This window comes from Pelobates fuscus, chromosome 3 (assembly GCF_036172605.1).
Source record: "Pelobates fuscus isolate aPelFus1 chromosome 3, aPelFus1.pri, whole genome shotgun sequence".
NCBI classification, from domain to species: domain Eukaryota; kingdom Metazoa; phylum Chordata; class Amphibia; order Anura; family Pelobatidae; genus Pelobates; species Pelobates fuscus.
This window is the reverse complement of record NC_086319.1, coordinates 248,840,311-248,867,163: the sequence shown is the minus strand read 5'-3', so window position 1 is coordinate 248,867,163 and position 26,853 is coordinate 248,840,311. Positions and strand designations below refer to the sequence as shown.

The 26,853-nt window shown below is 38.3% G+C and overlaps 1 protein-coding gene across 1 annotated transcript in view; it reads right to left on the bottom strand.

Annotated features, from left to right (window-relative positions):
* Positions 1-26,853, bottom strand: part of LOC134601732 (collagen alpha-1(VII) chain-like) — a 414,484-nt gene that overhangs the window by 125,821 nt on the left and 261,810 nt on the right. Inside the window, exons 81-86 of the mRNA XM_063446237.1 lie at positions 21,450-21,485; positions 17,719-17,754; positions 10,436-10,492; positions 7,616-7,687; positions 3,344-3,415; positions 2,183-2,218 (exon numbers count right to left, since the gene is read on the bottom strand). Coding sequence (XP_063302307.1) covers positions 2,183-2,218; positions 3,344-3,415; positions 7,616-7,687; positions 10,436-10,492; positions 17,719-17,754; positions 21,450-21,485 — 309 coding nt within the window. The remainder of the gene's footprint in view (positions 1-2,182; positions 2,219-3,343; positions 3,416-7,615; positions 7,688-10,435; positions 10,493-17,718; positions 17,755-21,449; positions 21,486-26,853) is intronic.

Below are 26,853 nucleotides of genomic sequence, written 5' to 3'. Positions count from 1 at the left end.
GCAGGAAACAGTGCTCTGTGAATGTGGTCCTGTAGGTACTAGAAGTACTTTCACTTCTTAAAGGGACTCTCTAGTGCCAAGAAAACAAACAGTTTTCCTGGCACTGCAGGTCCCCTCTCCCTCCCACCTCCCATCCCAGGTTGCCTAGGGGGTTAAAACCCCTTCAGTGACTTACCTGTATCCAGTGCCGATGTCCCTCGGCACTGGGTCAGGCTCCGCCAACTCTCCTCCCCCAGCCGACGGGGGAGACCTAATGCGCATGCACAGCAACGGCATTACACCGCCCAATAGGAAAGCATTATTCAATGCTTTCCTATGGTGATTCCGGCGACGCTGGAGGTCCTCATGCATTGCGTGAGGACGTCCAGCATCTCTTAAAACACTAAAAGTATTTTAAGAACCCGTAAGCTCCTCTAGTGGCTGTCTAACAGAGTGTCTGTCTAACAGACAGCCACTAGAGGAGGACTTAACCCTGTTAGGCAATTAGTGCAGTTTATGAAAAACTGCACTAATTGCACTTGCTGGGTTAAGGGTATTGGGAGTTGGCACCCAGACCACTCCAATGGGCAGGAGTGGTCTGGGTTCCTGGAGTGTCCCTTTAATAGAGAAGTGGTGACTATCTGTAGTCACTATTTATTTTTCTTTTATGCTAATTTGATGGTTTGAGAGGAATTGCCAAAGACTTAACCCTAAGCCAATTGAAATCCAAGAATACCATAAAAAATATTTAGCTATTTTCCCTAATCAACAATAATACTATTAACTGCTTTCTTCACAATTAAAAAAGTATGGATACATAAATGTAGGTGTCAGTACTTTCATGTAGGTTTAGCAAAATAAAATGCCTAACATTGTTATCAAAAGCTCCAAACTTGTAGTTTTTTTTTTGTTGTTTTTGGTTTTTAACTATATTTTATTTGAATGATTATTCTTAGAGGTTGTGAAAAGGATCACAGGCTTTTTTCACAAGTATTCTTAAAAATCTCAGTTTAGGTATGAGGATAGTAGCTTAATGTATGTTTAATCTCTCCATCGAGATTTAACGTAACAAAGCACAGAACAATAAAAGCAGCTAAAAGCATTACTGAAAGGCAATTACTGATTTAACGCTGAAATAGTCAGCAGCAGAGTTAGGAAAACATAACGTGACGAAGGAACGAAAGCTCAGTGGACACGGTCATTATCTCTGTATTTTGATTACCACTCTATTTTTTTTTTCTATTTTATTTGTAAGGTCTTTTGAGCTTTAGTAAAAGTTTTTCGGTTTTACTAAAAAGCTAAATGACGTATGACATAAATGTGGGAATGAAATAAAATTTGTTTGCAAAGACATGGTTTGTCAGACACTGGAAGTATTTTAAAAGTCATTAAAAAGTAACAATTGACTTTCTATTCATGATCAAAATACAGAGAAGATAGTGGACATGCTAATGAAGACATTTTACCTGTGCCCTATGCAAAATGTACAAAGAATAAAAGTGTTGCAATATGAGGTTTACCGATTGTGTTTCACAAGATCACCAATGACAAAGCATGACACACAATAACTAATATGAGTTATTTCCCCTAGAGAAGATGGCTGCTATAACAAAATCAGTGATACCAGTCATACATATTTGTACTTTATAACCTGACCAGGACATATAAGATAAAGGAGATAGGGCAAACATGATTCTCATTGTATTAATTAAAGGGACATGCATCACTTTAAGACAATTGTCTCATTCAAAAAATTTAGCTTTGAATGTGACAGATGCCTCACTCTGCAGGCTGAAAAAAGCAGGTCATTTGATTTTTTACATATATACCTTCTTCTTCTTTCTTACGCTTTCCACACCACTCCAGTGGGGACACTGATCTAACTAATCAGTATCCTATCCCTACACATGTGCAGTTGGAAGATCTCTTCCCTTGCAACATCTGGATGGGGGTGAAGAGGAGTCTGCTTCCCAAACCAGTCCTCATAGCCCAAAGCCCATAAAAAAGTGGGACAAATTAACCAAACAAATTAAATATATTAGACAATGAAAAACAACCAGTATCTGGGATATAATACTTTTTAGACAGTTATTTTAAGTATAAGCACTGGTTCTTTCCCTTTTTTGAAAACCTACATAATGACATTTGCACAATTTAAGTTTTTGGCTTCAGCAACATTATATCTGTTTTATTTTCTACTTACTGCTCTTCCAGGAAGTCCATGCTCCCCTGGTTCACCCTATTTAAAAGCAGGAAAAAAACAATCATTTGACCTTTTCTTACTTATGGGCTTATCTGTTCTCGAAGGATAATTGGAATATACAATGGGTCCCAGAACATGCAATAGAGATACAGGGCCAAGTAAAGCTGATTGACCTCTTCTGTTTCTGTTTATTTTATTTTTTTTGCTTGGTGGTAGTTTTGTGAGGACATTGAAAAGCAGATGGTGATGTTTAGATGTGGAAAGGGAGTGGGTTGTGAATAGACTTGAGAATCAGAAGCTGTGGATGGAAATGAAAACGAAGGTTGCGGATAGAAATGGGAATAAATGAGCTGATGTGAAGAGACATAAGTAAAAGACAGATATGCTATAAGATCATGGAAAGAGGAAAGAACGTGTGTGCACATCTAAATAAATCATTGTTTAATGGGCACAGGGATCTGTGTGTGGAACTATGAAGGATGAGGACTATGATTAGAAGGGAGTGGTCTGTTGATGAACATAGGAATGGTGGAGGTGTAGCTTGGCATCAAGAAGCGGATAGGGACTTTGGATAGATAAGGAGGAGCTGTATGTGGACAAAGAAATGATGGCTGTGGATAAACTGAGGAGAGTGGATGTGAATATGGAAGCATACTGAGATAGATAAAAGGGATTCTGTAGGAAACCGAGATGCAAGCTCAACGGAGAGACACATATATATACCAAATGGGGAAGATTGCAGGGAGGGTCTTAAGCAAAATGCTACCCAAGCCAAAACAAAGTTCTAGCACACCTATTGTAAATAGACATGCTGGTGGTAGCGAGCACCACCATAGTATCAACATACTTATATCTTATTGTTAAAAGTCATAGATCATTAGTTATTTGGATAGCCCTTTACAAACTAATATAACATGTTATTTATTATATTTTACTATTATTGGATGTTTCAAATCCAAAGTGTAATTTGGTCTTCTCAATACCAGGAACTAAATTAATAATGAAGAGAAAGCAAGAGTTTCTATTCAGAGGTATACAATGAATAAGTAGATTCATCATGTGTGACGTCACCTCTCTATATTTAAGAGCAACCTTATATACGTATGTTTTTATATTTTATGTATTGAGTTCCTACTATGGGATGTCATAAATTCAACTGACCTTCTGTCCTACTGGTCCACGAGCTCCAAATAATCCCATAGACCCCTTGGATCCAGCTTCACCTTTCACACCCTGCATCAAATAAAAACATTTAAAAAATTTCAGTAGATGCAGATGTGTTTTAGAGGTGTATGGTGCACTGTAACAAGGTAGAGAACTTCCTTTCCTTTACTGCATTCTAAGTTTTTGACAATCTTTATTTTTGAGATTTAGCAAATTCAACAAAACCATCACGAAAGCAAACGACAAAGATGTCGCAGTAAATGGTAAAATACAAATGCAGAGTGAGAGATACATTGAACAGGTAGCATACACATCATGTGATTCTCCAACCATAAGATTCCCCAGGTAGTGTCGGTCTTAAGATTTCACCTAACAGCCACCAGTGTAGATGGTCAGCAGGAATTGTGATCAATTCAAAATTAAAGGTTACAGTTGGTAACATCCTTCCAGATCAAACAATATTAACATGAGAGTTTAAGTAGGTTAAAGCATGTGGTTCCGTATAACATATCATAAGCAGGTCAATATCAAGTTAGCTGAGACAACAGGTGAAGTGCTCGCCAAGCTTTAGGAAGCAAAAACTTAGAGTTTTACCTGTTCTTCCCTACCCCCATCTATTCTGCTATATCATTATGTTATCCTCCCGCTTCCCCCCACAAACAAGCTGTATATTTTGAGTTTAAGAGCCATTACAATCGTTGATCATATCAACGTGAGAAAGGTTCAGATTATGCACATATCCCTCAACAATTAACTGAGACCAAAAGTAGGGTGTATTGCTTTACAGTTGTACATAAGACAATCACTTCAACAACCAGTTGATAGGAATAATAGCTGGTTCGCCAGCTCCAATGCATATCCAAATGCCCAAGGGATACCCTTCTTACTTGACCAACTGGTCGCCACTAAGCCTGCTGTAACTATCGCATCCACCCTACATTTCCTTCACCGCTTCCCAGTGTGAGAGAAAGAGAAGAAAACAAATAATCACAGAGACGAGGAAGACAAAAAGGGAGAAAGAGAAAAAGAAGTGGGGGGGGGGGAGAAGTGAGGGGTGGAAGAAAAACTATTTTCTGGTGGTGGGTGTATATATTACACGTAATTTACCACTATGGAAACACGTTTTGGTGTGTATTTTCAGGTTTCATGTGCCCTAGCAACAGGAAGCGATCATTTCTTGCTTAAGGTTAGGTTCGCTCTCAAACAGGCAGCATGCTGGATTAGCAGTTTGGCACTAATTGGTGAGTAATGCTTTATGTTTCTTTCTATAAATATGTGTGTTTATTTGTATGTAACTTGAAAAAAGTTGTCTTTGACTGAAACGTTGACAATTATTTGATATTTGAATTTAAAAGTCCTTGGAGTGCAGTTTGTCGGGTCTGGAAGGTGGATTATCTGTTTAACATTGCACCAGGTGTGCACCAGGAATGCAAAAGTTGAAGTCTTTGAGTGCAAGACCTGTGGGTGACTTTAAATATATATATAAATTCCAAAATGAAGGCTGCACTCCATGGTCTTCCTTAAAATCCAAAAGTCTTTACTGGGTATACATTCAACAATTATCTTTTTTTTAATGTATACCCAATAAAGACTTTTGGATTTTAACGAAGACCGTGGAGTGCAGCCTTCATTTTGGAATTTCTATGTTAACCAGCCAGTAGGCTTTGGCACGCATTTATCAAAACAGCGTGAGTGCAAGGATTTTTTGCACTCACTCTGAAAATGCACTATATTTAATTTTGTTTCAGTACATTCAGCCTACATTTAGCATGCTATATCTTCAATTTGGTTCAGTACATGTGGCCTATGTTTGGCAGCGCTACATATTTATTTTGGTTCAGTACATTTGGCTTACATTCAGCCACGCTAATCTTTAATTTGGTTCAGTACATTCAATCTACATTCAACCGTGCTACATATTCACTTTGGTTCAACAAATACGCCTTATGTTTGGCTACGTAATTTTACAATTTGGTTCAGTACTTTCAGCCTACATTGGGCTACGCTACATTTTCATTCTGCATCAGGACATTTGGCCTACATTCAGCCTACATTCGGTCTACATTCAGCCACGCTACATTTTTAATTTTGTTCTGTACATTTGGCAAGTCCGGCCGCACTTTCATTATTTTAATTTTAAGCCTCATTCAGCCACACTATCTGTAATAAGGCATTTACACATTATTGTTATATTATCAGTTAGTTTCCAGGTAGTTTTACCATTTATTATTACCGAACTGTATAAGTGTAATTTATACTAAGTGTCCTACTTGTGATTTTATGAACCTACTTATTGTTCATTGATTGTTTCTTTGGATTATCTTGGCAAAGGAGAAGTGCTCACTAACACAGATTTAGACAGATTTGTGAACAATATTTGAGAGAAATAGGCCTTTTGTGTACATAGAAAAAGTCTTAGATCTTTGAGTTCAGATAATGAAAAATGGGGGCAAAAACAAAAGTGTTGTGTTTATAATTTTGTTCGGTGTATGTTAAGAATCGATCAGTACGACAAGTCTCTCCATGTATGCTTCATACTGCCCATCACATTTCTAGAGCTATTTTAGCATACTTGGTCAACTGGGTCATTTAATACACTGATGCATTTTTTCTGTATTCTTTGGGAACTGGTCTCATGGTAGTATTTTTTAGTCGTTCTGGGCTTATTTTACCTTATCGGCAATTACTCTGCCACATTTTAACAGGTTCAGTATCAGTAGTAATAAATTATTATAAGTTCTGTTGTGTCACTTTATGATTGTAGTTTAGGTTATTGAACCTCTGTACACCTTTTGCCCTCCACTTTTATATTTATTTATACTTACTGCCAAGTTCTAGCCTCATAGCTTTTATAAACTACCCATTTCACCAATCCTCCAGTTGTATTTCTAATTAGCCAAATTAGGTTTTCTTTGTTTTCGCATCTACATTTTTCAGTTTGTCAAGTCTTACAGTAGGACGGATGCTACCCCAGGCAAAAAAAGTATTTGCCACTCCCCATGTTGTGATCCGCCCATCTCATCAAATATGCCCCATCCCTTTTACAATATTTACATTAATCCAAAGATACTTCACATTCATATACACACATATAGCCACATGGCTGCATGTGGATAGCCGTGAGTGGTATGTGTAGCTGTGTGAGTAGCCATGAGTGATAGGTTTGGGCCATTGTGAGTGATGTGTGTGCCAATTTGTGAGGGGTGGGAAATACATGTGGGAAGTAGAGGAATTTCCATTTAGTATAAGATGGGAAGGGAGATTCAGGGTTTGCTCCCCTTCAGTCTAATATAGCTGGGGGATATCTGCTGTATTGAGTTGTGGGGGGAGTCAGGGGCAGTCGATTGGGATCAGAGGCAGTAGTGGGGGCAGCTGTAATGGGCTTTTGATCTTCTTGCCGGCTTGTTCAGCAACTGGCTCTCCTCTGCAGCACCCCCAGTGAGCTGGTGCCCTAGGCCACTGCCTAAGTGGCCTAATGACAGTGCCGGCCCAGTTTGTTTTTTGGTCCAGTTTTGGATGAGCACCGAGACATGAGCCATTGGGAAGAGCCAGAGTTTTCATTACAGTGGCTACTCAGGAGAAGTAGTTACATCCACTACATTATCTTACAACCAGCATAGTTTCATGTTTTCAACATTTCACATTGGGTTATAGTATAATGTTGCACAATTATATACCAATTAATTACATTAAGCCCTTCATACTAAAGGAAAAATGAAAGCAGTATGTAACAGTTGCTGAATCAAAGTAAAGGGGGGAGCTTTGTTTATTATTTTTGTATTGAGATTAGGCGGTATTAATATTTTGTGCCCTTTTTTTTCAGGCCTACCTGTTCGTCATTATCGGTACACCACAACTGACTAACTCTTACTGGTACAGCTCAAACCTTATTGAATACCGTCGGCCTTTATCCCGGACCAGTATACCTGTTGTGGAAGTGATTCTTGTGCAGCCTATATCTATCTCCTTTCCAGCTACCTCCTGACATTCTGTTGACAATTGGAACCACACCCACCTCCCCCTTTAATGCTCTTTCAGTAGCTTCAGTGGGCCTTGTTTTTTTAGTCAGTTTTGGCACACCACAGCCGACGTGCTCTTACTGGTATAGCTCAAACCTTATTAGGTACCTTCTGCCTGTATCCTGACCACAAATCTATATATGTACACACATAACATTAATATAAGTGCAAGGAAACTGACTGTTTAAACTTTTGACGCAGCAGCCAAATAATAGAACCTTTGACTCTAAAGTTGATAAAGAAGCCCTACCTTTTCCCCAGGTGGCCCGTCTTCTCCTTTTTCTCCTTTGTCTCCATCAAAACCTGGGTGGCCTCTATCGCCCTGTAAATGTAAGGGTTTTTTAATTACTGACTTGATCATAGCCTTAAGTAATATTAGGAATTATAAACTCTAAGCGGGAAATTTATCAAAGTGCCCTATTTTGAAAAGTGGTACAACTAAAAGTAGGGCAATCAACATGGAAACTAGTGGAACCAACAGGAACACTATTGGTGACTCCTCCTCTTCACCACTTTTAAGAGCATGATACTTTGATAAATCCCCCCAATAAAATGGGATGGTATAGTTTTAAATAAAAAGGAACAAAATGTTGATGTGATGCATTTATTGGTACAAATGGTTTGTGAAAGAAAACCAAGAGCATTTGGACTGCTTTCCAGGGGATGTGTTAAGTTTCACTAATTGTTTGCTCATATTCATTTTCTTGCAAATCATTTCCTTTTTGAGAAAGTTGTTGTACATCACAAAATTAAACATTAAAGTAAGTGTTTTATATAGTAACATTTTTTGTTGTCTCTGATATGTGTGTGTTTATGCTCTTCATTTATGACTGTTACGTATCCAGCTTTAGTCATGTAATCTGAATACTTGTTTGACTCATCAAGTGAATTGGTGGAGGTAATGACCATTTCAATGTTTTGTTCCATTTAAACTGCTTTATGTTATATATTTCTTTATACAAATGTGGTATATAAAAGTTATTTTAAAGAATTGCATTTAAAGTAAGAGCGGTACATACTATCTATGCTGCAAGTAATGCTTGTTACATTTTTCAGCAACATAAGCTAAAGAAATAGTGTATCTTTTCCTAGCTCTACATAAGTTCCCCACAGTTTGCAGTAAAAAATATAGTTTAAATAGTTTTACTTACCTTTTTAATTTTTTTAACAAGTCTATATTTGTAAATTTCAGTGTATACAGATTTGGGGTGATCAAGCAAAAACAGGTGTCCTGTGTGATTGCCAGGATCTTTGACCTGCGTGCTGTTTTGATAGTTTGGTAATAGCAGTGTTCGGGCTAGGACTGAGTTCGGACTATATGGTCAATATTGGTGGCATGGGTCGGGAGCCGTCCCGTGTGTGCCTGATGGAGGGTCCACAAAGGTGGTGCCCACGAGGTGTCCGGTCTTCCCAGAGGGAATAAAGATGGTAGGGTAGCGAGGGGGTAAGAAGAAGGACGAAGAGATGAGAGAGGGGTGAAAAGGAAGAAGGGTAGAAAAAAAAGGGGAGGGTTGTAAGTGTGGGGACGAGTGAGGAGGAGGAGTGTCTAGGGACGTATTTCCTGTCGTCTAGGCAGTATTTTGGTGTCCAGGTGGTGACTGATAAGTTTTACTTTAAGTGTTCAGTTCCTGCATGGGAGATGGGGAATTCATAAAACCATGGGTCACAAATTTTGTGAAAGTGTTTGGTTATATTGTGTATTATTGTGGACATTTTGTCCATTTTGATGGAGTCTGTTATTTTACATCATACCATGTCCATGCAAGAGGTATCCGGGCTTCCCCACTTTTCTGCAATGGCCCTTCTTGTCGCTAGCGCAATTCTGGCAATCATTTTGTTTTGTGCTCTGGGTGTGTTAGTATGTGGTTGGATAGGAGCCATATCCATGGTTTTTAAGTGTCTGAATGTAGGATTTTGGATACCATGGATGTGACCTGTTAGCAAACTTGAGTGATTGAGGTGCATTCCCACCTTAAGGGGTAGATACCTTTGTGTCCGCATCCTTCCCAGCATAAGTCTGTGTCCGACCTGCCCTGTTTTTGTTTAAGTGGGTTGAGGTACCACCTCATTAAGGTTTTATAGGCTTGCTCTTTATGATTAACGCATATGGAGATAATGGTGGTGGTTTCCCATATGTCGACCCCGTCCGACGGGTCTTCTGCTGGACCTAGGTCCTTCCTAGCTGACACATACACCGACACATACGTGAGGGATCCCTCCTTGATGGTTTGAATGGCATGCGTGTATAGTGCTGAGATCTGTCCTTTTTGGACTGGTGCTTTCATGCATAGTTTTTCAAAGGACTTGAGGGCCGTAGTGCCTGCTTGTTTGTTTGCCGACTTTTCAAGAAAGCTCTTGATCTGTATGTGTCGGAAAAAGTTGAATGTCTGGAAAGGGGTAGTTTGCGGGAGGTCTGTGAATGGTATTATTTGTTGGTTGAAATTCACGTTAAAATCATCTTTAGTAAAAAAAACTCTGTTAGTAGTTCCAAATCCTCTCATGTTAATTTTTTGAACTGGTGTTTTATTCTAGTGTTCCTGTACTTCACCTTTCTCTACATTACAAGCTTGACTGGGTAGGACCCTCTGTGCCTCCTGTTAACAGTTATATCTTATTTACTGTTTATACTACACTTGTGCATTCACTTTGGTCCAAATTGCACATTTGTCCGAATGTATGCAGCTCAACAGTTTGTCTGACTTTCATATCTCTGAAGCACGATATGAATGTATAACCAAAAAAATGGCTTGCATAATGGACAAGCATGTTTGTTTTATTCTTTATTTGGAATTCAATCCGCGTCACCCAAATTTTTTTTTAAAAAAAGTTTATTGATGGGGAGAAAAATGATTGATGATTATGAGTAAACCACAAAATTTTTCATTTATTCAGTTTCCTGCAAAATATATACATAATATTAAATCGGAATGGTTTTTCCTGAATATTTTGCATGGACAATATTCAGACAATATTCAGACGAGCTGAACCACCACATGGACAATCGGCTAAACAAGTCTAGTTTACACTCCATTGTACAAATGCTAATAATTTTAATAATGGTTGAACTTACTGGATCCCCTTTGCTTCCTTTAAAGCCTTGTGTCCCATAAATTGTCATAGGGTCCCCCTGGGTAAAGGAGAATAAATCATAAACATAGTCTATCATTAAGAAAATTACAGCAATATTGAAGTATACAGTTTCTTAGGAATATTTCTTATTGCTGTAAAAAGCTGTAATTTTTCTTACTAAATTCTCCAACAGAATGTAAGCAGTATTTTAGTAGAAATGTTACCCTAGTTACAGAACTGACTTCCACAGTATCAATAGCCTTTATCCATGTAAGGTAGGTGGGCTATTGATTGCAAGATATTGGATGTAAGGGTGAATTATTTCCAGGTACATATACTCAGAGAATAGCAGTCAGTTTATGGCTATGGCTGAGGGTGGGGGGCAAGTTAACATTTTCAGTGTGCTACTTATATAGAGCATGCTATTTGTTCACACTATAAATTACTAAAAATGTGTGTAAGAAGGCACTCCACTAAAACGTATTAAATGAGCTGCACCAACCCTATAGATTGTGTTCTTTAAAATATACCAAACAAACCAAATGAAGGAAAAAATAAAAAGAATAGAGGTGCACTACAATGAAAAGACTTCAGTGTAAAACACAATATACATATCTGAAGTGTAATTTCTAGTATAAGAAAAAAATTTGTAAAAAATAATTAACAATGTATATCAATTAAAGACTTGATTTAGACATAGATATAGAGCACATCAACCGGAATTGTGTTATAATAAAGTGCAACAATGAAGGCGCTTATTGCAGTGCAACAGAACAAGTCAACGAAACAGTGACTTTTATCATGTAAGTGCTTATTTCAGTGCAACAAAACTAATCTACAAGACAGTGACTGTTATCAAATCCTAAAAATGAGCTAAAAACGAATAAAACACAACGTAATAAAATATATAACAAATTATAATATTGAAAGACCCAATATCCTGCATATACAAGATCTCAGAATAAACAGTGTATGCCAAGTCAGCTGAATTACTGTGGAATATATCATCTAAATAGTGATAGAATACAAAATGGCACATATGTTACAAAAGCGACAATGTATCATATAATAGTGCACTATGTTATATTAGTATATATTAGTATATTATATTAGTATATCTTCTGAAAGGAGGAAAGATGAATATTACTAAATCAACTGGTAGGGCAAAATTGTATACTGAAATAATTCAAACCTAATAATGTTTCTACTGTGGCACTAAAATTGTATCACACAATGATAAAATTTTTTACATAAAATATGGGTAATAGATAGAGATGCAGTGCACTTTCCTGGTTTGGACACCATAATATCAAAGTGTTGAAAGACTTCGAGTATTTAAAGCCAACCTTGGCTGTATATGTGTGTGGTATAAGGCAAATGGTTTATCTACAGTTGTTATCAATAAAGTCTATGGGGATTTTTGTAGATAAATCATTTGAAAGTTTTCTAACATCTGGAAAGCTTATTAATTTTAGAAATGTGTCCAAATTTGGGTAAATTCAGCTATAATGAAGTATCTGAATTTCCAAATTCCTACATAAGGAAATTAACCAAAAACTCAAAAAATTCTAAATTGTTGGGATCCATTTGTTTTCATAATTTAAAGACTTCTCTATTAAGCAACTGAAACAGCAAAACTAGGAAAATAGCTGTTTAGTAGATAACTCCCTAATTTGATATCCTTTTATGAGATTGCCATAATTAAAGGTACACAATTAAGGACTTATCTACTAAGCAATGGAGGCAGCAATATTAGTAATATTAGTAATATATTAGTAAAATTGCTTTTTTTTCTTATTATTTTTGCTCTTTTAACAGTTTTACTAGATAGCTCCATAATGTGGTATCCTTACGTAATAATGTGAGATTAATCCTATCTGTGTAACAGATGATCACAAGGCAGGGCCGGCGCATCCATAAGGCGGCACAAACGGTCACCTTAGGGCATACCAGTCCGGGTGGGCGCTAGATTAGAGTAGCTGGCAGGAGGTGGGCACACAGCTCCTGCCAGTCACTCAGTCAGTTTAGCGTGGCCGAGCGGAGCAGTGTGCACTGCGGTACAGAAACTTTAGTTTCTTGAACCCGGCCGGACTGAAAGGAAGTGCTCACTGAGAGAGCACTTCCTGTCAGTCCAGCTGGGTACAGGAAACTGAAGCTCCTGTACCGCGGTGGGCACTGTTCCGCTCGGCCACGCTACCAGAAAGGTAAGAGACACACCGGGACCAAGTGGGGGGGGGGAGAGAGGGGCACTAAGGGGCGGGGGGAAGGAATAATCTGGGACAGAGGAGGGGGAAACACTATGGGACAGGTGAGGGGGGAAGAACACTATATGACAGAGGAGGGGGGGAAGAACACCATAGGACAGAAGAGGGGGAAAGAACACTATGGGACAGGGGAGGGGGGGAAGAACACTATATGACAGAGGAGGGGGGGAAGAACACCATAGGACAGAAGAGGGGGAAAGAACACTATGGGACAGGGGAGGGGGGGAAGAACACTATGGAGGGGGAGAATACTATGGGACAGGGGAGGTGGGGAAGAACACAGGGGAGGGGAGAGAATACTATGGGACAGGGGAGGGGGAGAACACAGGGGAGGAGGGGAGCATACTATGGGACAGGGGAGAAGGGGGAAAGAACAAAGATGGGTCTGGGGGTAAGAAACTTCACAGAGAGGGTGGGGTGAAAGCAACACACAGAAGGGCCTGGGGTGGAAATACAAAGGGACTGGGGTTGAAATAGACACAGAGGGGCTGGAGAAGAGGAAAAGGAGACACAGAGGGGCTGGGGGGAGATAGACGGGCTGGTAATGAAAGAGAAACACACAAAGTAGACAGTAAGAGTAAAAGACACAAAAGGACTGGGAGAGAAGTAGACATACAAAGAGGCTGGGGGGAGTAAGACACACAAAGGGGGGTTGTAAGAGATTCACAAGAAAGGTGTAAGACACATTGGTGAAAAATGGGAGATAAGATACACTAAAAAGGGTAAGACATTTTAAAAAGGGGATAAGAAACAAAAGAGGCACACAGCTGAAGATGCTTTGGGGGGGCGGGCAGGGGCGCCAAACTCATCTTCGCCTGTGTTCCCAAAAATCCTTGCACCGGCCCTGTCACAAAGTGTTCAGATTACCAATGCTAACTATATGGAAGAGTTGTCATAACTGGGGGCAAACCGTGTGACCATTGTCATTCCAGACTTCACTATATCAAAAATATTTATTATAGTGGATAATATTAATCTAATATTAGTCTAATCTTAGCCATCTGAAATAAATTGAACATGATCCTTGGGGAGATCGGTTTTATCTAAAAAAAAATATAATAAAATAATAATAATAAAAAAGTGAACTGTTTACATCGACACTTTTCTCACTAAAATCATATGTGAGATGAAATAAACTAAAACATTGTTCAAGAAAATACTGAGAACAGACAACAGCTCCGATAGCTAAATCAGTTGCATATTCGACTGAATCCACCTAACAGGGCAGTCCACATTCAAAATGCAAGCGGACTCCCATTGCATGAGACATACAGCAACTCCAGATGATTATTTCAGCTTATTTTAGGCCTCATTAACTCCCATTTTGGGAGTAGGGCAAAATGAGTTTCGCCTATCACCCATGTGACTTTTTACCACGCAATGATCGATACGTCACAGGAAGTGACGTTCCGTCTGACAACCATGTGATTCACGTCACAGGAAGTGACGCGCCGACAAGCCGGAATTACATGAAGTGATAATCAGAAGAACGGACCGGACGGTCCCGACGGAGAATAAGGGAAGGACTTGGTGGACATATTGGGGAGGCTTGGAGGGAGCAGTACATGGCCGGAGGTGCGGCCATATTTTGGTTGGCGTGGCACTTCCGGCCATGACTATATATGGAAGTGGGTGGGTGGGCTTGATTATACATGTGCAATTAATTATTCACTTTGTTTCCTGTTCCCCCTTAGGGTATATAAGCATTTTTAATTCATTTGTTAAGAAAGATGCACTTGAAAAAGACCTTTTATGGTTGAAACATGTTGTGCTACATTTGCTTTTTATTTGTGTATATATACATTCTTTATTTTAAACTATTTGTTTAAATAAATAATTTTTTATACTTACTCCGGAGTCTGCTGCAATCTCATCAGTTCCTGCGGACATACCTGAAGGATTCATATTATATGTCTCAAGGAGGAGACGATAAGCGCTAAAAGTTTAGAGCCAACTTGTAAAAGGCTCTGAAAATTGTGAGTTTGAAGAAAATTCTTTTTTTCTCACTTTAATACTGTATATACAGGTTACACTATGTGTGTTTTATTTATTTATATGTAGGTTACAAGGAAAACCTGTTCGTGTGATTACCTGAAATATTGTATGTACAAGGTAACACCTATTTCTTTCTGTGAGCACTAATTACCTTTTTCGTTTCTTAATCACATTTTTAAGTGTAAGAGGTGACACTACACTTTGGTAAATTTAGCTGCACCGGGTTTAAGAAGTTATTAGCGCCTTTGTATGCTTTATTTGTTTTTTAACCCCATTTTTGTTAATATATCCATACAGTTTCCAACAACCCGAAAACCCACTTTTGCCCAACTAGTCAAAGGAAGAGATGAATGACCATTATGCAAATGTGGGTTATTACGATTTAACTTTATTCTGACTAATATCCAAGCTCAGTTGCTATAGTGTATATTCCATACATAAGTTTCTGCCTGGGACCTAATACAAGGCATGGCTATCTCTAGTTTCCATGTTCATTTCAGAAACTTAGGGATTTTTAGACTCAAGTTAAATCTTGGTTGTTGTAAACTTTTCATTGAGATTCTAGGATTTTTAGAATTCTAAAAAAAATAAGGAGTTTAACCTTCTGAGCTTTTTAGAAGGTATTGGAATAGGAAACATGAGTTTTGGAATTATTATACTTTTTAGCAGTGAAACCTGTCCCAATGAAGAGAGTAATACATGTGCCCAGTCTTTTCAGGAGTGCTTCAAGATTAGAAGTAGTTTTGGGAATACGGATAGGATAAAGAGGATTAAATCTCTAATATATTTAGTTTGTTCCTGCTACCATTGCAAAGGGAAAAAGATTGGAGTGTGGTGGGGTTAAGGTAAAGTTGAAGATTTTGACAGAATGCTAACTCAACAACAAATATGACGTGTGTCTAAGAGAAAAGACGCAGTTGTTTCTGGGATGGCAATATAGATTAGGATATCTTCTGCTATGATTTTGAGGGCTAGATTACAGATAGGAATAAGCAGATTTAGAGATAAATTGAAAAGAAGGGAGGGGCATCCCTCATGCACACCTTAGGACAAACGCACCCTCTCTCAGTCCAAACCATTGGTAGAGATTTTAGTACATGGAGACTCATAAGTTATGAATCAGATTATGCCAAAGAAGGACTTGAAAAAGGTGTGGCCAGACAATCAGGTCACAGGAATTGTGAGTGTCCAGGCTGAGAAATAGACAGGGCAGACAGAGGATATCAAGGGACATACATGATATCCAAGAGAGTACAGGGTGGAAACTATAGCCGCTTTGGCCATTCTGATCCTCTCTTTTAATTGTCTTGTCTGGACAAATCCCAGTTGTTGAGAGTAAATTAAGGATGATAAAGTTAGTAAGTGATTTGCAATAAATAAAGCTCGATACCCTAATTCATTAAAGTTATTGGTTTGCAAGAATCCATTTGATTATAGGTTTTGTTTGGTTTTAAGATGAGAATTATGCTAGCTTCTGCCATGTCAGTTAGAGGAAAATCGTGGTGATAAACTTCATGAAACTAAAGTGACAAAGGAATGTAATAAATGTCCCTTTAAGCCTTTATAAATCAAACCTGAAGCCATCATGTCCAGGTGCTTTTCAGAGGTTAGTCTGGTTCTTGGTCTACCTAGTCAACTCTGCTCTACACAAAAGACCCACACCCTGATTGTCATTGCTACAGTCAGCTGAATACAGCATTTTGGACATAATCCAGTAAAAGAGAATTTATATATTCATGATCATAAGTAGGTATTCCAGAAGGGTTGGTAATGTTTTGGATTGGACTGTATTTAGAGCACCTCTTAACTAATTGCATGAGAATCTTGCCAGAATTGTTAATCAATCTATAAAAAAACTTTTTTTTATGGTCCAGTTGTGTTTTGGGAGTGTTTAGGGAGGACAGATAGGATCATCTGGAGTTAACATGAAACATGTTTTCTGAGAAGTCTAAATTCCAGTATCTCTGCAACCAGCAGACAAGGGACATGTGTGTCGAAAGTAATGAGCACTGTTTCAACTCATGTTATTGTCACTTGTAAACACGTGCAGGCACACCATACATTTTCATTAAAAGCATCAGGCCTAGGAACATTGGACACTGGGCTGGACTAAGTAAGATCCCACACAATTCCCGCCCACTACCAACACAGTGCTTTTACTCAGCAGAAGAATGGTGTAAGACCCCTGTTTTCTAGTGGCCGGGGGAGGAGTGGGGAGGCAATTGCCTCATTGGTCCCCTTACTAGCCATCCCATATATAGATGCAGAGAGTTAAACAGTACGATCAATGTCTTCTGTTTTTCTTTGGCACTGAGGTAAAATAATTTAGGTAAATAATTAATTTTATAGTAATATTAGGAAACTATTTTTGATAAATGGTACAAATTCTACATTTTTAAGTATTGCATTAATAGGTGAATAGTGATGTCCCGAACTGTTCGCCAGGAACCGTTCGCCGGCGAACATAGCTTGTTCGTGGCGAATGCGGCGGGTGAACATATGCGATGGTCGGTCCGCCCCCTGTTCGTCATGGAGGTGGGAGGGTCTGGGAGGGAGGGTCTGCTGCTGATTGGCTGGAATGTGTCTGCTGACTGTGAGGTACAGGGTCAAAGTTTACTCAATGATGATGAATAGAGGGCGGACCGACCATCGCATATGTTCGCCCGCCGCGTTCGCCACGAACAAGCTATGTTCACCGGCGAACGGTTCCTGGCGAACAGTTCGGGACATCACTATAGGTGAACTGTTACTAGAAGTAAAATGTTTTTTAAAAAATTTTCATTTCATGAAGCTTCTTCACTAAACATCAAAACGTAGTGAAAACCAAACTGCAAAATGTGCACATAAGTAGCCAAACTGTGACTGAAGATGAGTTGGACAATTTCCCAATTGAACAAAATTTGTAAAAAAAATAAATAAATAGCAATTTAGTGTTTAGTGGATAAACCTCAAACTGGTTCCCAATAAGTATTGTTTTTTAAATGCTATATGTGAGATAAAAATAGCAAACATTTGTACATTTTACCTTCTCTCCTTTGGTTCCAGAAATCCCTCGGTCGCCCTGAAAGTTTAAAATGGAAAGCAATCAGAATTATTTTTCAGTGTCAGTTCAGGGGAATAAAGATCAACGGGAATCTATAGTTTACAATTTAACCCTGTAAAGATTACTCTTATTATGTGGTTATTGTTTTTTTAGGGCACATGGAATCTGTATGATTATTCGTTCCCATTTAGCAAACCCACATGTTATATATTGTTTTCTTAAAGGACAAATAGATTTACATTTGATTCAAAATGTTTATACGCAACTCATTCATGGGTCAAATTTTCACATTTTTTTTAATTAAAAGTTAGAATTGTTATCATTTTGACAAGGTTTTCTCTTTCTTTTTATATATTTCTTTTGTATGTCTAGGTGTATTTTGTAAATGAGGCTTATAAAGTGATATCAAAATGGAAACATTTAAGTCACCTAGTTGTTTCTGAACAGAGATGAAATAAGTAACAATCCTGCTGACACTTGAATAAAGCTTAATAATTCACCAGGAGAATAAATCCTAAAGACAATTGGATTATAACTGTCTGGAAATCAAGCAAATTGCAGAGCGTTTCTTGGAGAATTTAGTAGTTTATTTTGTTTAAGCAATCAAAGAGCTTTACATATACCCACATCAACAAGTACTAGTATCAAGAATGGATTTATATGTTTTTTTTTTCAGATGTTTTCATCTCAGTCCCAGATTTCTAAAAGTGTAAAAATGTTTCGCTCCTACACAAATTAGATGAAGCATGTTAATCTCTCTAAGGCAGTTAATCAGAACAACAAATGGTGGACTAGTTAAAGCAATGGAGAGCTCAGCATGGAAGGAATCTAAAAAAAGGAAGAAGTAAAGTTCAAATGCTTAATGAATCATTCATTGCATTGATGTTAGTTTAATAAAGTGGGGGTGTGGGTTGACCTCCAAGGATACGCTGGTGTTCTGTCACTCACTCACTTACTTACTTCAAAACCATATTTGTTATTGTAATGCAATTTCTAACTTTGGCCTTGATTTAATAATATTTCCAAATGATTCAATACTGTTACACAAACTTTCCAAATTACCTTGGCCTCCGTGCTGTAATGTAGGTAAGTTTTAACTTTTTTTTTTTTTATCAGGGTGCACTCAGACCAGCAAAGTAAGGGTAACTTTAGCTAAAAACAGTGTTTTGTTAAAACTGACATTGGCAAAGGGAGATTTTAAAATGGAGTACTGCAGGTTGGACATTTATCAATTGATAAAACCATGGAGAACGGCAGAACGTGTTTCAGAAGGCATTTTATTGTGCTTTAAATAAGATTTTCTGTTTAAGGGTAGGAAGTATGTTTCTTTCTTCAGTGTTATTTCATGAAGCCTTTTTTTTGCCTACTTTTCAAGCTGTTCTACTTTATGGGTGGTGTTACCCCCAGTAACACAGTACTGTGATACTCTGACCCTGTTCTCATGCTCCTCACTATATAAGTTTGTTTTTTTATGTCATTCATTCTATTTCCATTTGTTTGGCATTCTACACTATTGGATTGCTTGTTTATATTTTCTTAGGATTACCCCGAGAAGTGAAGTTTTGTAATTATAGGTATGTGGTGGACCTTTTACAATACCAGCTGTTTTAAATATTTAGAGCCTAATTGGCTTTGGAAAGTGTGAGTGTACACCTACCAGCTTTACATCAAATAGTTTTTTTTATGTTTTTTTATTTACATATCTTTAAAAGGATACCATAACCACTACACTGTGCTGTATAAACATATATATTTAACGTTTGGTGGTGAGCACTTACTAAGCTTCAAAGGGCTTGGACGACCTTAGATCTGCCATCCAGCAAATAATGAAATAATGAATGATCAAGGACAAATTGGGGTTTCGACAGTTCATTATCTGCTGAATAAAACAGGAAAAGAAGGTGTAGTGCCTGAAGTGTCCTTTAGGCAGTATGTGTAATGACAAAAATAAGAAAAAACAAAATGCACCTCCTTTTTCGGTTTTATCTACTTCAGGCACTACATCTTTTTCTGTTTTATCCTGCCCCCTATCAGACAAGAGAGACTCCATCTTTGGTGATTAAGCTGCCTTTGGACTATAATAGTATTGTACAAATGTTGATTTTTTTTCCCCCAGTTTTTATCTATTGATATTATCTGCTCAATGATCTAGATTTAATCACAGAAAGTTTTGAGAATAAAATACATTTGTAAAAAATGAAACGAAGAACCAGAGAAAAAAAAAAAAAAAACAACAGATCCACCATGCAGGGGACTAGTCCTACTAATGTTTTGGTAGTGCATTACTGACCAATTGGCATTCAAACAGTTAATACTATTGTACGTTTCCCTATTCTATTATAGTATCCATAGAAACTATTAGTTTTTTTTTTTACTTTTTATGGCAAATGATTAAGGAGATTTAGAGAAAGCACTAATAAATAGCTTGCCTTAGCTGACCTGGTAATATTGTATCCTACTGTAATCGACCAGAACAAGAGCAAATTATGCTCTTTACACCCTACCCCCATCACACACACCTCATGCTGAATATTAAAATCACTGCATATTTGACTAGATTAAATAAGCAACAGACTCACAGTCAATACAAATGTTTATAATCAGATCTGTGAGTGAAGAGATGGATATGTTAATATAGTTGTGAGGTCTTGGGGAATACAAATAGTTTCAGTTCAAATTATAGTGTGGACAACTCTCTTATACTAGGGATTGTGACAATAATTGCAATTTATTAATGCAGAACACCACAAAGCCCAGTTTTTAAAGTCTCCATAAAAGTAAAATGGGTGTGGATACATTGCTTCTGCTATCTCTATATGACAAAACCATCCCATTTTTGTAATCTCTTTAAAAAAATACCCTCAATCTGGTTTTGGTTTAGCCCATGGGGTAGGCAACCTTCAGCACTCCAGATGTTGTAGACTCCATCTCTGGTAATGCTCCTACAGCTATATTGCTGGCAAAGCATCAGGGGAGATGTGGTCGACAACATCTGTAGCGCCAAAGTGTGTTAACCACTGGTCTAGTCAGAAACCAATGTCAGTGTTAAAATATCAACTCAGATATTGCATCTGAGAGGAGAAACCAATGGCATTTAATACTGCCACCACATTCTGGTCCTCAAAGGCCCATTGCAAGTATAGGATGCTCCGTTCAACAAAAATCAGCAGCTATATACTGCCCTTTATCAAGGATGGACCCTACAGAGTTTCTCTAAAGGCTAGTCTGCCATGACAGAACCATTATGGTACAGGCTCATAAAGTGCTAAAGCCAGTTATGTTTATGTATACATCAAAAGAAACACCTAAGTTTTACCTCAAAGTTGGCGGGTGAGCTTAAACTTTTTGCAGACATAATGTTTTATTACTAGTACTTTTACATGTCCAATGCTAATGCATTTCATTTACTGTACATACTGTCCACAACCTGCTTGAGATTCTTCTTTGTAAAATATATATTTTTTAAAGAATCAAACATAAATATTCTATCATATGTAAGCCATTTCCATTTGTATACAAAGAACCTGTAACTATAAGATTGTATATAGCATATAAAATTTACTAGCGTTGGATTATTCCACCCACACTTTTCTTCCCGATTGTTATTTCTGAATGTATTTTACTTTGTCTCGTATTGCCATATGTTATATCGTATTGTAAAATGTTCAGAAGAACACATTTAGAATGTATTTAAAAACTCTATATATACTCACCCTTTCACCTTTAACACCTGGAAATCCCTTTAGACCCTGATAAAGATAAAAACAAGTCACTTTATTTTGGGAAACACATGCATGTCACATTTCCTGAAAATATATTCAATACATTATTTGAATTAAATTGTCTCTAGATCACGGAGAGGCAACCTTTTAGTAGTACTGTACCAAAACAAGATCTTGAAGTCCCTTTGCATGCTGGTCTTGTTTTTTTTTTTTTTTTTAAATTGAGGTGTGTATGTTGTCCATTCTGCTTGTGTTATGAGTGCTGTAGTTGCTTTGTAGTGTTGTATTTGTGTGTATATGTGCGTATATGGGCTATTATATTGTATATGTTCATGAGTAGTTTCTGGTATTGTGTATTATATCTATGAATGTGGGCTGTGTATGGAGGCTGCTTGTGAAATTATGTGAATGGTATATGGCATTTTATTTAGTGGTGTGTATGTTTGGGGCTGCTTGTGGTATTGCATGTGAGAACCTACCTGTGCGGTTGTGTGCATGTTTTTAAAGTGTCAGTGGTGTTGTGTCTGTGGGGTCTGTGCGTGGGTTGTTTATATTATTTGTATGAGGTGGAGGTTTATTCTGCAGGAAGAGGTTTATATCTAGCAGTGTGGGTTGCTTCCTTGGGATCTAGGGAGAATGGACTGGCTAGGTACAGGCCAATGGCAGGAACTGTGATAGTTGCTGTGGGCTGCTCTACTCCAGGGCCGGAGCCCATTGGGCCTGGTGCTGACAATTATGATGGGCCTAACACTAAAATAGGGAAACTCAATGCATATAGCTATCAGAAAACAAATACCCTATGCTAATCTCTAGCTTTCATCTTTTAAGTAAATCCATACATCCTAACAGCAGTGTCCGGTGAAGCAGGATTTAGGTGGGTGGGGTAAAAGGGTGGGCCACTGATATGAATCACATAACCAAAACCGCCCAAAGGCACCAACATGCCCAAAAAGGGGCGTGTCTGCACGAAGAATTAGCTGGTCAGCCTGGCGTGAATGCACGTCAAACTGCCTGCCATTAATGCAGGATGACCAACCAAGGGCATATTTTGCAGGCAGCACCCTGAGCTTGCCATAAATGTGTCTAATGATGCGCTAGCTCTACGCTTTCTAAGGACTGTTCCCTAGCACTCGCTGGTCTACTCTTCTCCTAACCTTTTTACTAGCAGGCAGAAGCTCCTGTTTTACAGTCTGGGACAGAGAATAAGTAACTGCACATTTTAGAGTGGCCTTTTATTGTGGCCAGCCTAAGGCACAATTGTGCAAAAATCATGCTGTCCAATCAGCATCTTGATATGCCAAAAAAAAATATGTGTTTGTGTGTGTGTGTGTTTGTGTGTTTGTGTGTGTGTGTGTTTGTGTGTGTGTGTGTGTTAGAGTGTGAGTGTTAGCGTTAGTGTGTCAGTGAGTAAGCGCGGGAGGGAGGGCCACGGATCAATTTTCGCACCGGGGCCCCATGGGTCATGTGTACGCCACTGATTGTGGTCCTGGCTGTAGGAGCAGTAGCCCCATCCTGTTCAAACCACATTTCAGGACATTTCCCCACTACAGAATGTAAATTTCTTTCAGTCATATACGGATATCTCACAACGATAAAATTCCACTACATTTACTCTGTGTTCCTTTGTTAAATTACTCATGATGAATCTTCCAAGACTCAGTTATAATATGTACCTGCAACAAAACAAATAAACTACTAACAAGTTATTTACCTGTCAAGAATATATATATTATTTTCTTTTTATATTTTATTTTCCTCTGTCTGCATGTCTCTATGATTTCAGCAGTTTGCACTTTCTGTGGGTAAATAACCTTGGCCACTGAAAATGAACCTTAAGCTCGGGCTGATGCCAAAGATTGCCAAAGTGCAAATTCTCTATATAAGAAAAAGTATTCTATATGCTTCTTATTGTGATGGTAAACAAAAGGTAAAATGTGAATTAAAAAAAAAAGAGAGAAGGGAAGGGAAAAGTCATAAAACAAAATTATACATTTGTAACAGGGCAGTGCTGCTTTATATAATAAAAACAAATACAAATTGTAGTGTTAAAAACATTGACAATCAATTAAAGGATTTGCCTTATATTATATAGCAAATTCCTACTTTATTGTACTATTATGGTACTAAATATCTTCAAAACATCTCACAATGAAAATGAGGAGGATCTGGTGCATATACTGACTTGCATAATATCCTGGGTTGTGATTGTGACTATGCATGCCTTTTACACCCATATATGGATTACTATAACACTCTACAAATATGTAGTCCTAGTAACAACTTGGCATAGCAGGGGTTACACAGTTGTTATGGTATTTTAGCACGCATTCATCTGAGCTGGAAAAACTCATTTGTCAAGGGTTAATTAGATGACAAATATCTAAACATGAATTGAAGGAAAAAAGAGTTTATGTGAAACAAAAAAAATAAGTTGTTATGGAAACTGCAAACATTTGGAATGTGACGTGGAAGGCAGGGGGAGGTGGTTTTGTAATTATAGTATACTAGTGACATGTTATAATAATGAGATCGGACATTAATAAAAGCGGTTTCTGCAAATTAAATTAGGGATCAGGATCGTGAGTTGGATGTGACTAAATGCTTTCAGCACAGCAGTGGAAAAAGAAGATTCAATATAAAACAATACAGAAAAAAAAAAGAAAACCCCTTTTGACCCCATTCCAATGCATGCTCTCTGAGTGAGTATGTATTAAAGCATAAATGCTCTAATTGCAGTTACATACTTAAGTATAAGCTGCCATGCTGCTCTTATATGGTAATTTACTGTGCAAACACTAATTGTCTAATTGTTATTGAAAAATTAGTGAATTTCTCAAACAAGCTGACATTAAAAGACGGTGTGTAACAGGTGGCTGGACATATTGTACACTAATTTGTAATTTTTATAATTAAGTAAAGCAGAAAACATTATACATAAACAAAAGATGGAGCAAAACATTAAAGCGAACACGAGATTAATTGAATAACTTGTGCAGCCACCTGATTTAGACAATATAAAATAGCTTGAAAGGATGAGAGAAGGAAGGGGAATGGAGAGTTGAAATAGGACATACAGGGATAGAAGCCTTTCCCCACCAGCATTATTAACTGGCGAGGTAGTAACACTGGCAAATGATCCACATCATGCTAGAATTTACACGAGAAAGGAGCTAGTGGGAAAGCAGAGCTCTAAAAAGGAGAGGCAGTACACAGATACCCAGAAAAGAAAATAGTCTGATTGCTTAAATCTTCCTAAGATTACATTTGCCAAAACCTAAATCAAAATATTTATATTTTTCATATTTACAAAATATTAAACACTATTCACAAATCAAACTTATAATACCTAGAACCAATATTCAAATGTAGGCTTTATATTTGCTGTACCTTCCTAATTTTCTATACCAGTGGTTCCCAAACCAGTCCTCAAGGCTCCAGTGCAGGATTTAGGGATTACCTAGCTGTGTAATGTGTTTTTTTTCTTTTTCTTTCTAAAAACACCTTAGAGTCAACTGGGTAATTCCTAAATACTGGACTGGTAGGGAAGGGGGAGGGGATGGAGTGTCATGAATATTGGTTTGGGAACCACTGTTCTATACTACATCATGGAAGGTTCAATGTAAAAAGAAAAACAGTACATCTTCCCAATACATGTCTTATGATACCAGTGACTCATGTAACACTGCTCTATGCCCAACCTCAGTCGCATAGTTCTTTACGTTAAAAAGTAAATATTATTTAGGCTTCTTTCACATAACCCCTTCTGGTTTGAATGGATGGGTTCTTGGCAGTGAGCATATAGTGTGATGTCTCATTCACTTCATGATTACTAATCCGTACTCACAGGAACCTCCAAAGTCTTTCATATAATTGTGTATATAAATTTGTTTATCTTATCATTATTTATGCCTCTGCTTTTCTTATGGGTGTAAAATCAAGCATCCAATTTTTCTAATTAGTTTCAGTCAGATAAAAGGAATCATTTCAATTCGCCATATTATATATGCTTCTAATAACTCGGTTTGCTATTAGCTAAGTAAAGAAAACTGTATTTATATCAGCTTTGTTGCTGTTTGTGGACTACTGAGTAGGGTCCCTTATGAGTCAGGCAATCAATATCAAGAGTATTGATTATAAGTTTACCTGGAATTGTTTCTCCAAGATATATATATTTTTTTTAAATTCTTTATTTTCAGCGCATAATGTGAAGATTACACAAACAGGTGATGTAACGGATATAGTAAAGTAAAGTATTTACATTGTAAACTTGGTACAACAAGACAACAGAAAAAAACATTGAGCACATTTTTTAGTTTTAAGAGGGCTGGTGGGTTGTAGCGGTATGTGGTCATGTGTAAGTGGGTGTGAGTTCATCACTGTTTAGTTGCCGTCACCACCAACGTTGCCCGGTTTGTGGTAGCTGGTAGTGGATGTCATGTCTAGGGGCTTTAGACTCGGATTTCGTCGGTGTCCTCTGTTTGGAGGAAGTTCTAGGATAAGCTCCCTGTGAGTCGCTAGACTATTTGTGTGTGTCTATGGTATTCCCTAATAGGTATACGTTGCGTGGTGGCTCGCTAGGTTATGACTATTTGCGTGTGGTCTAATTGCATGGCTCAGGTCCAATCTCAGAAAGTGACTGCTATGGTGCGTCTATGGGCGTCAATGTCGGGGTGTCTAATGGTGGTCCGTCCTATATAGCTATGTCATAGGTAAGGTGGGTCCTATATAGCTATGTCATAGGTAAGGTGGGTCGCTGACTGAACGGAGTCATTAAGGTCGTGTGTAGGCCCCTTTATATGTAGTTCCCCTGTGACCCTGGGGATGGGGGGGGGGGGGAGGAGAGTGGCAATAGAGCTCCGGAGTGCGTGTGCTCTTGTAACGGTTGTGGGTAGGACAGTTTGTCTAATGTAATGGAGCAAACTGCAAATCTTGAAAAGTCCCAGTGTCCCTCAATTGGGGTTGATGGGAGAAGTTCTTGAGTCAGGTCATGGCTTCGTGTGGTCCTCTGGGTTCTGTTACTGCTCTGTTTCCTGTTGGTCTCTGCTCGAGGCTTGAGGTTGCGTTCATGCCTTGTTTCTTTAGCCCCAGTGTTGCTAGTAGCGCCGGTCCCTCTGCTGGATCCGAGACTTTGTAGTGTTTTCCCTCTTTAGTTACCCACAGGGTCTTCGGTGTCGCCCACCTGTAGGTGATACCTGCTTCTTGAAGGGTGGCTGTGATTGGTTTCAGCGTTTTACGCCAAAGGAGTGTTTCCCTGCTTAGGTCCTGAAATAAGGAGAGTTGACAAGTCTCGAATGTGTAGGGGGTCTTCCCTTGAAATGCCGCCATTATTCCCATTTTATCAGTCATGGTGCAGCAGCGCAGAATGAGGTCTCGTGGCGCTGACTCTGGAGCCCGG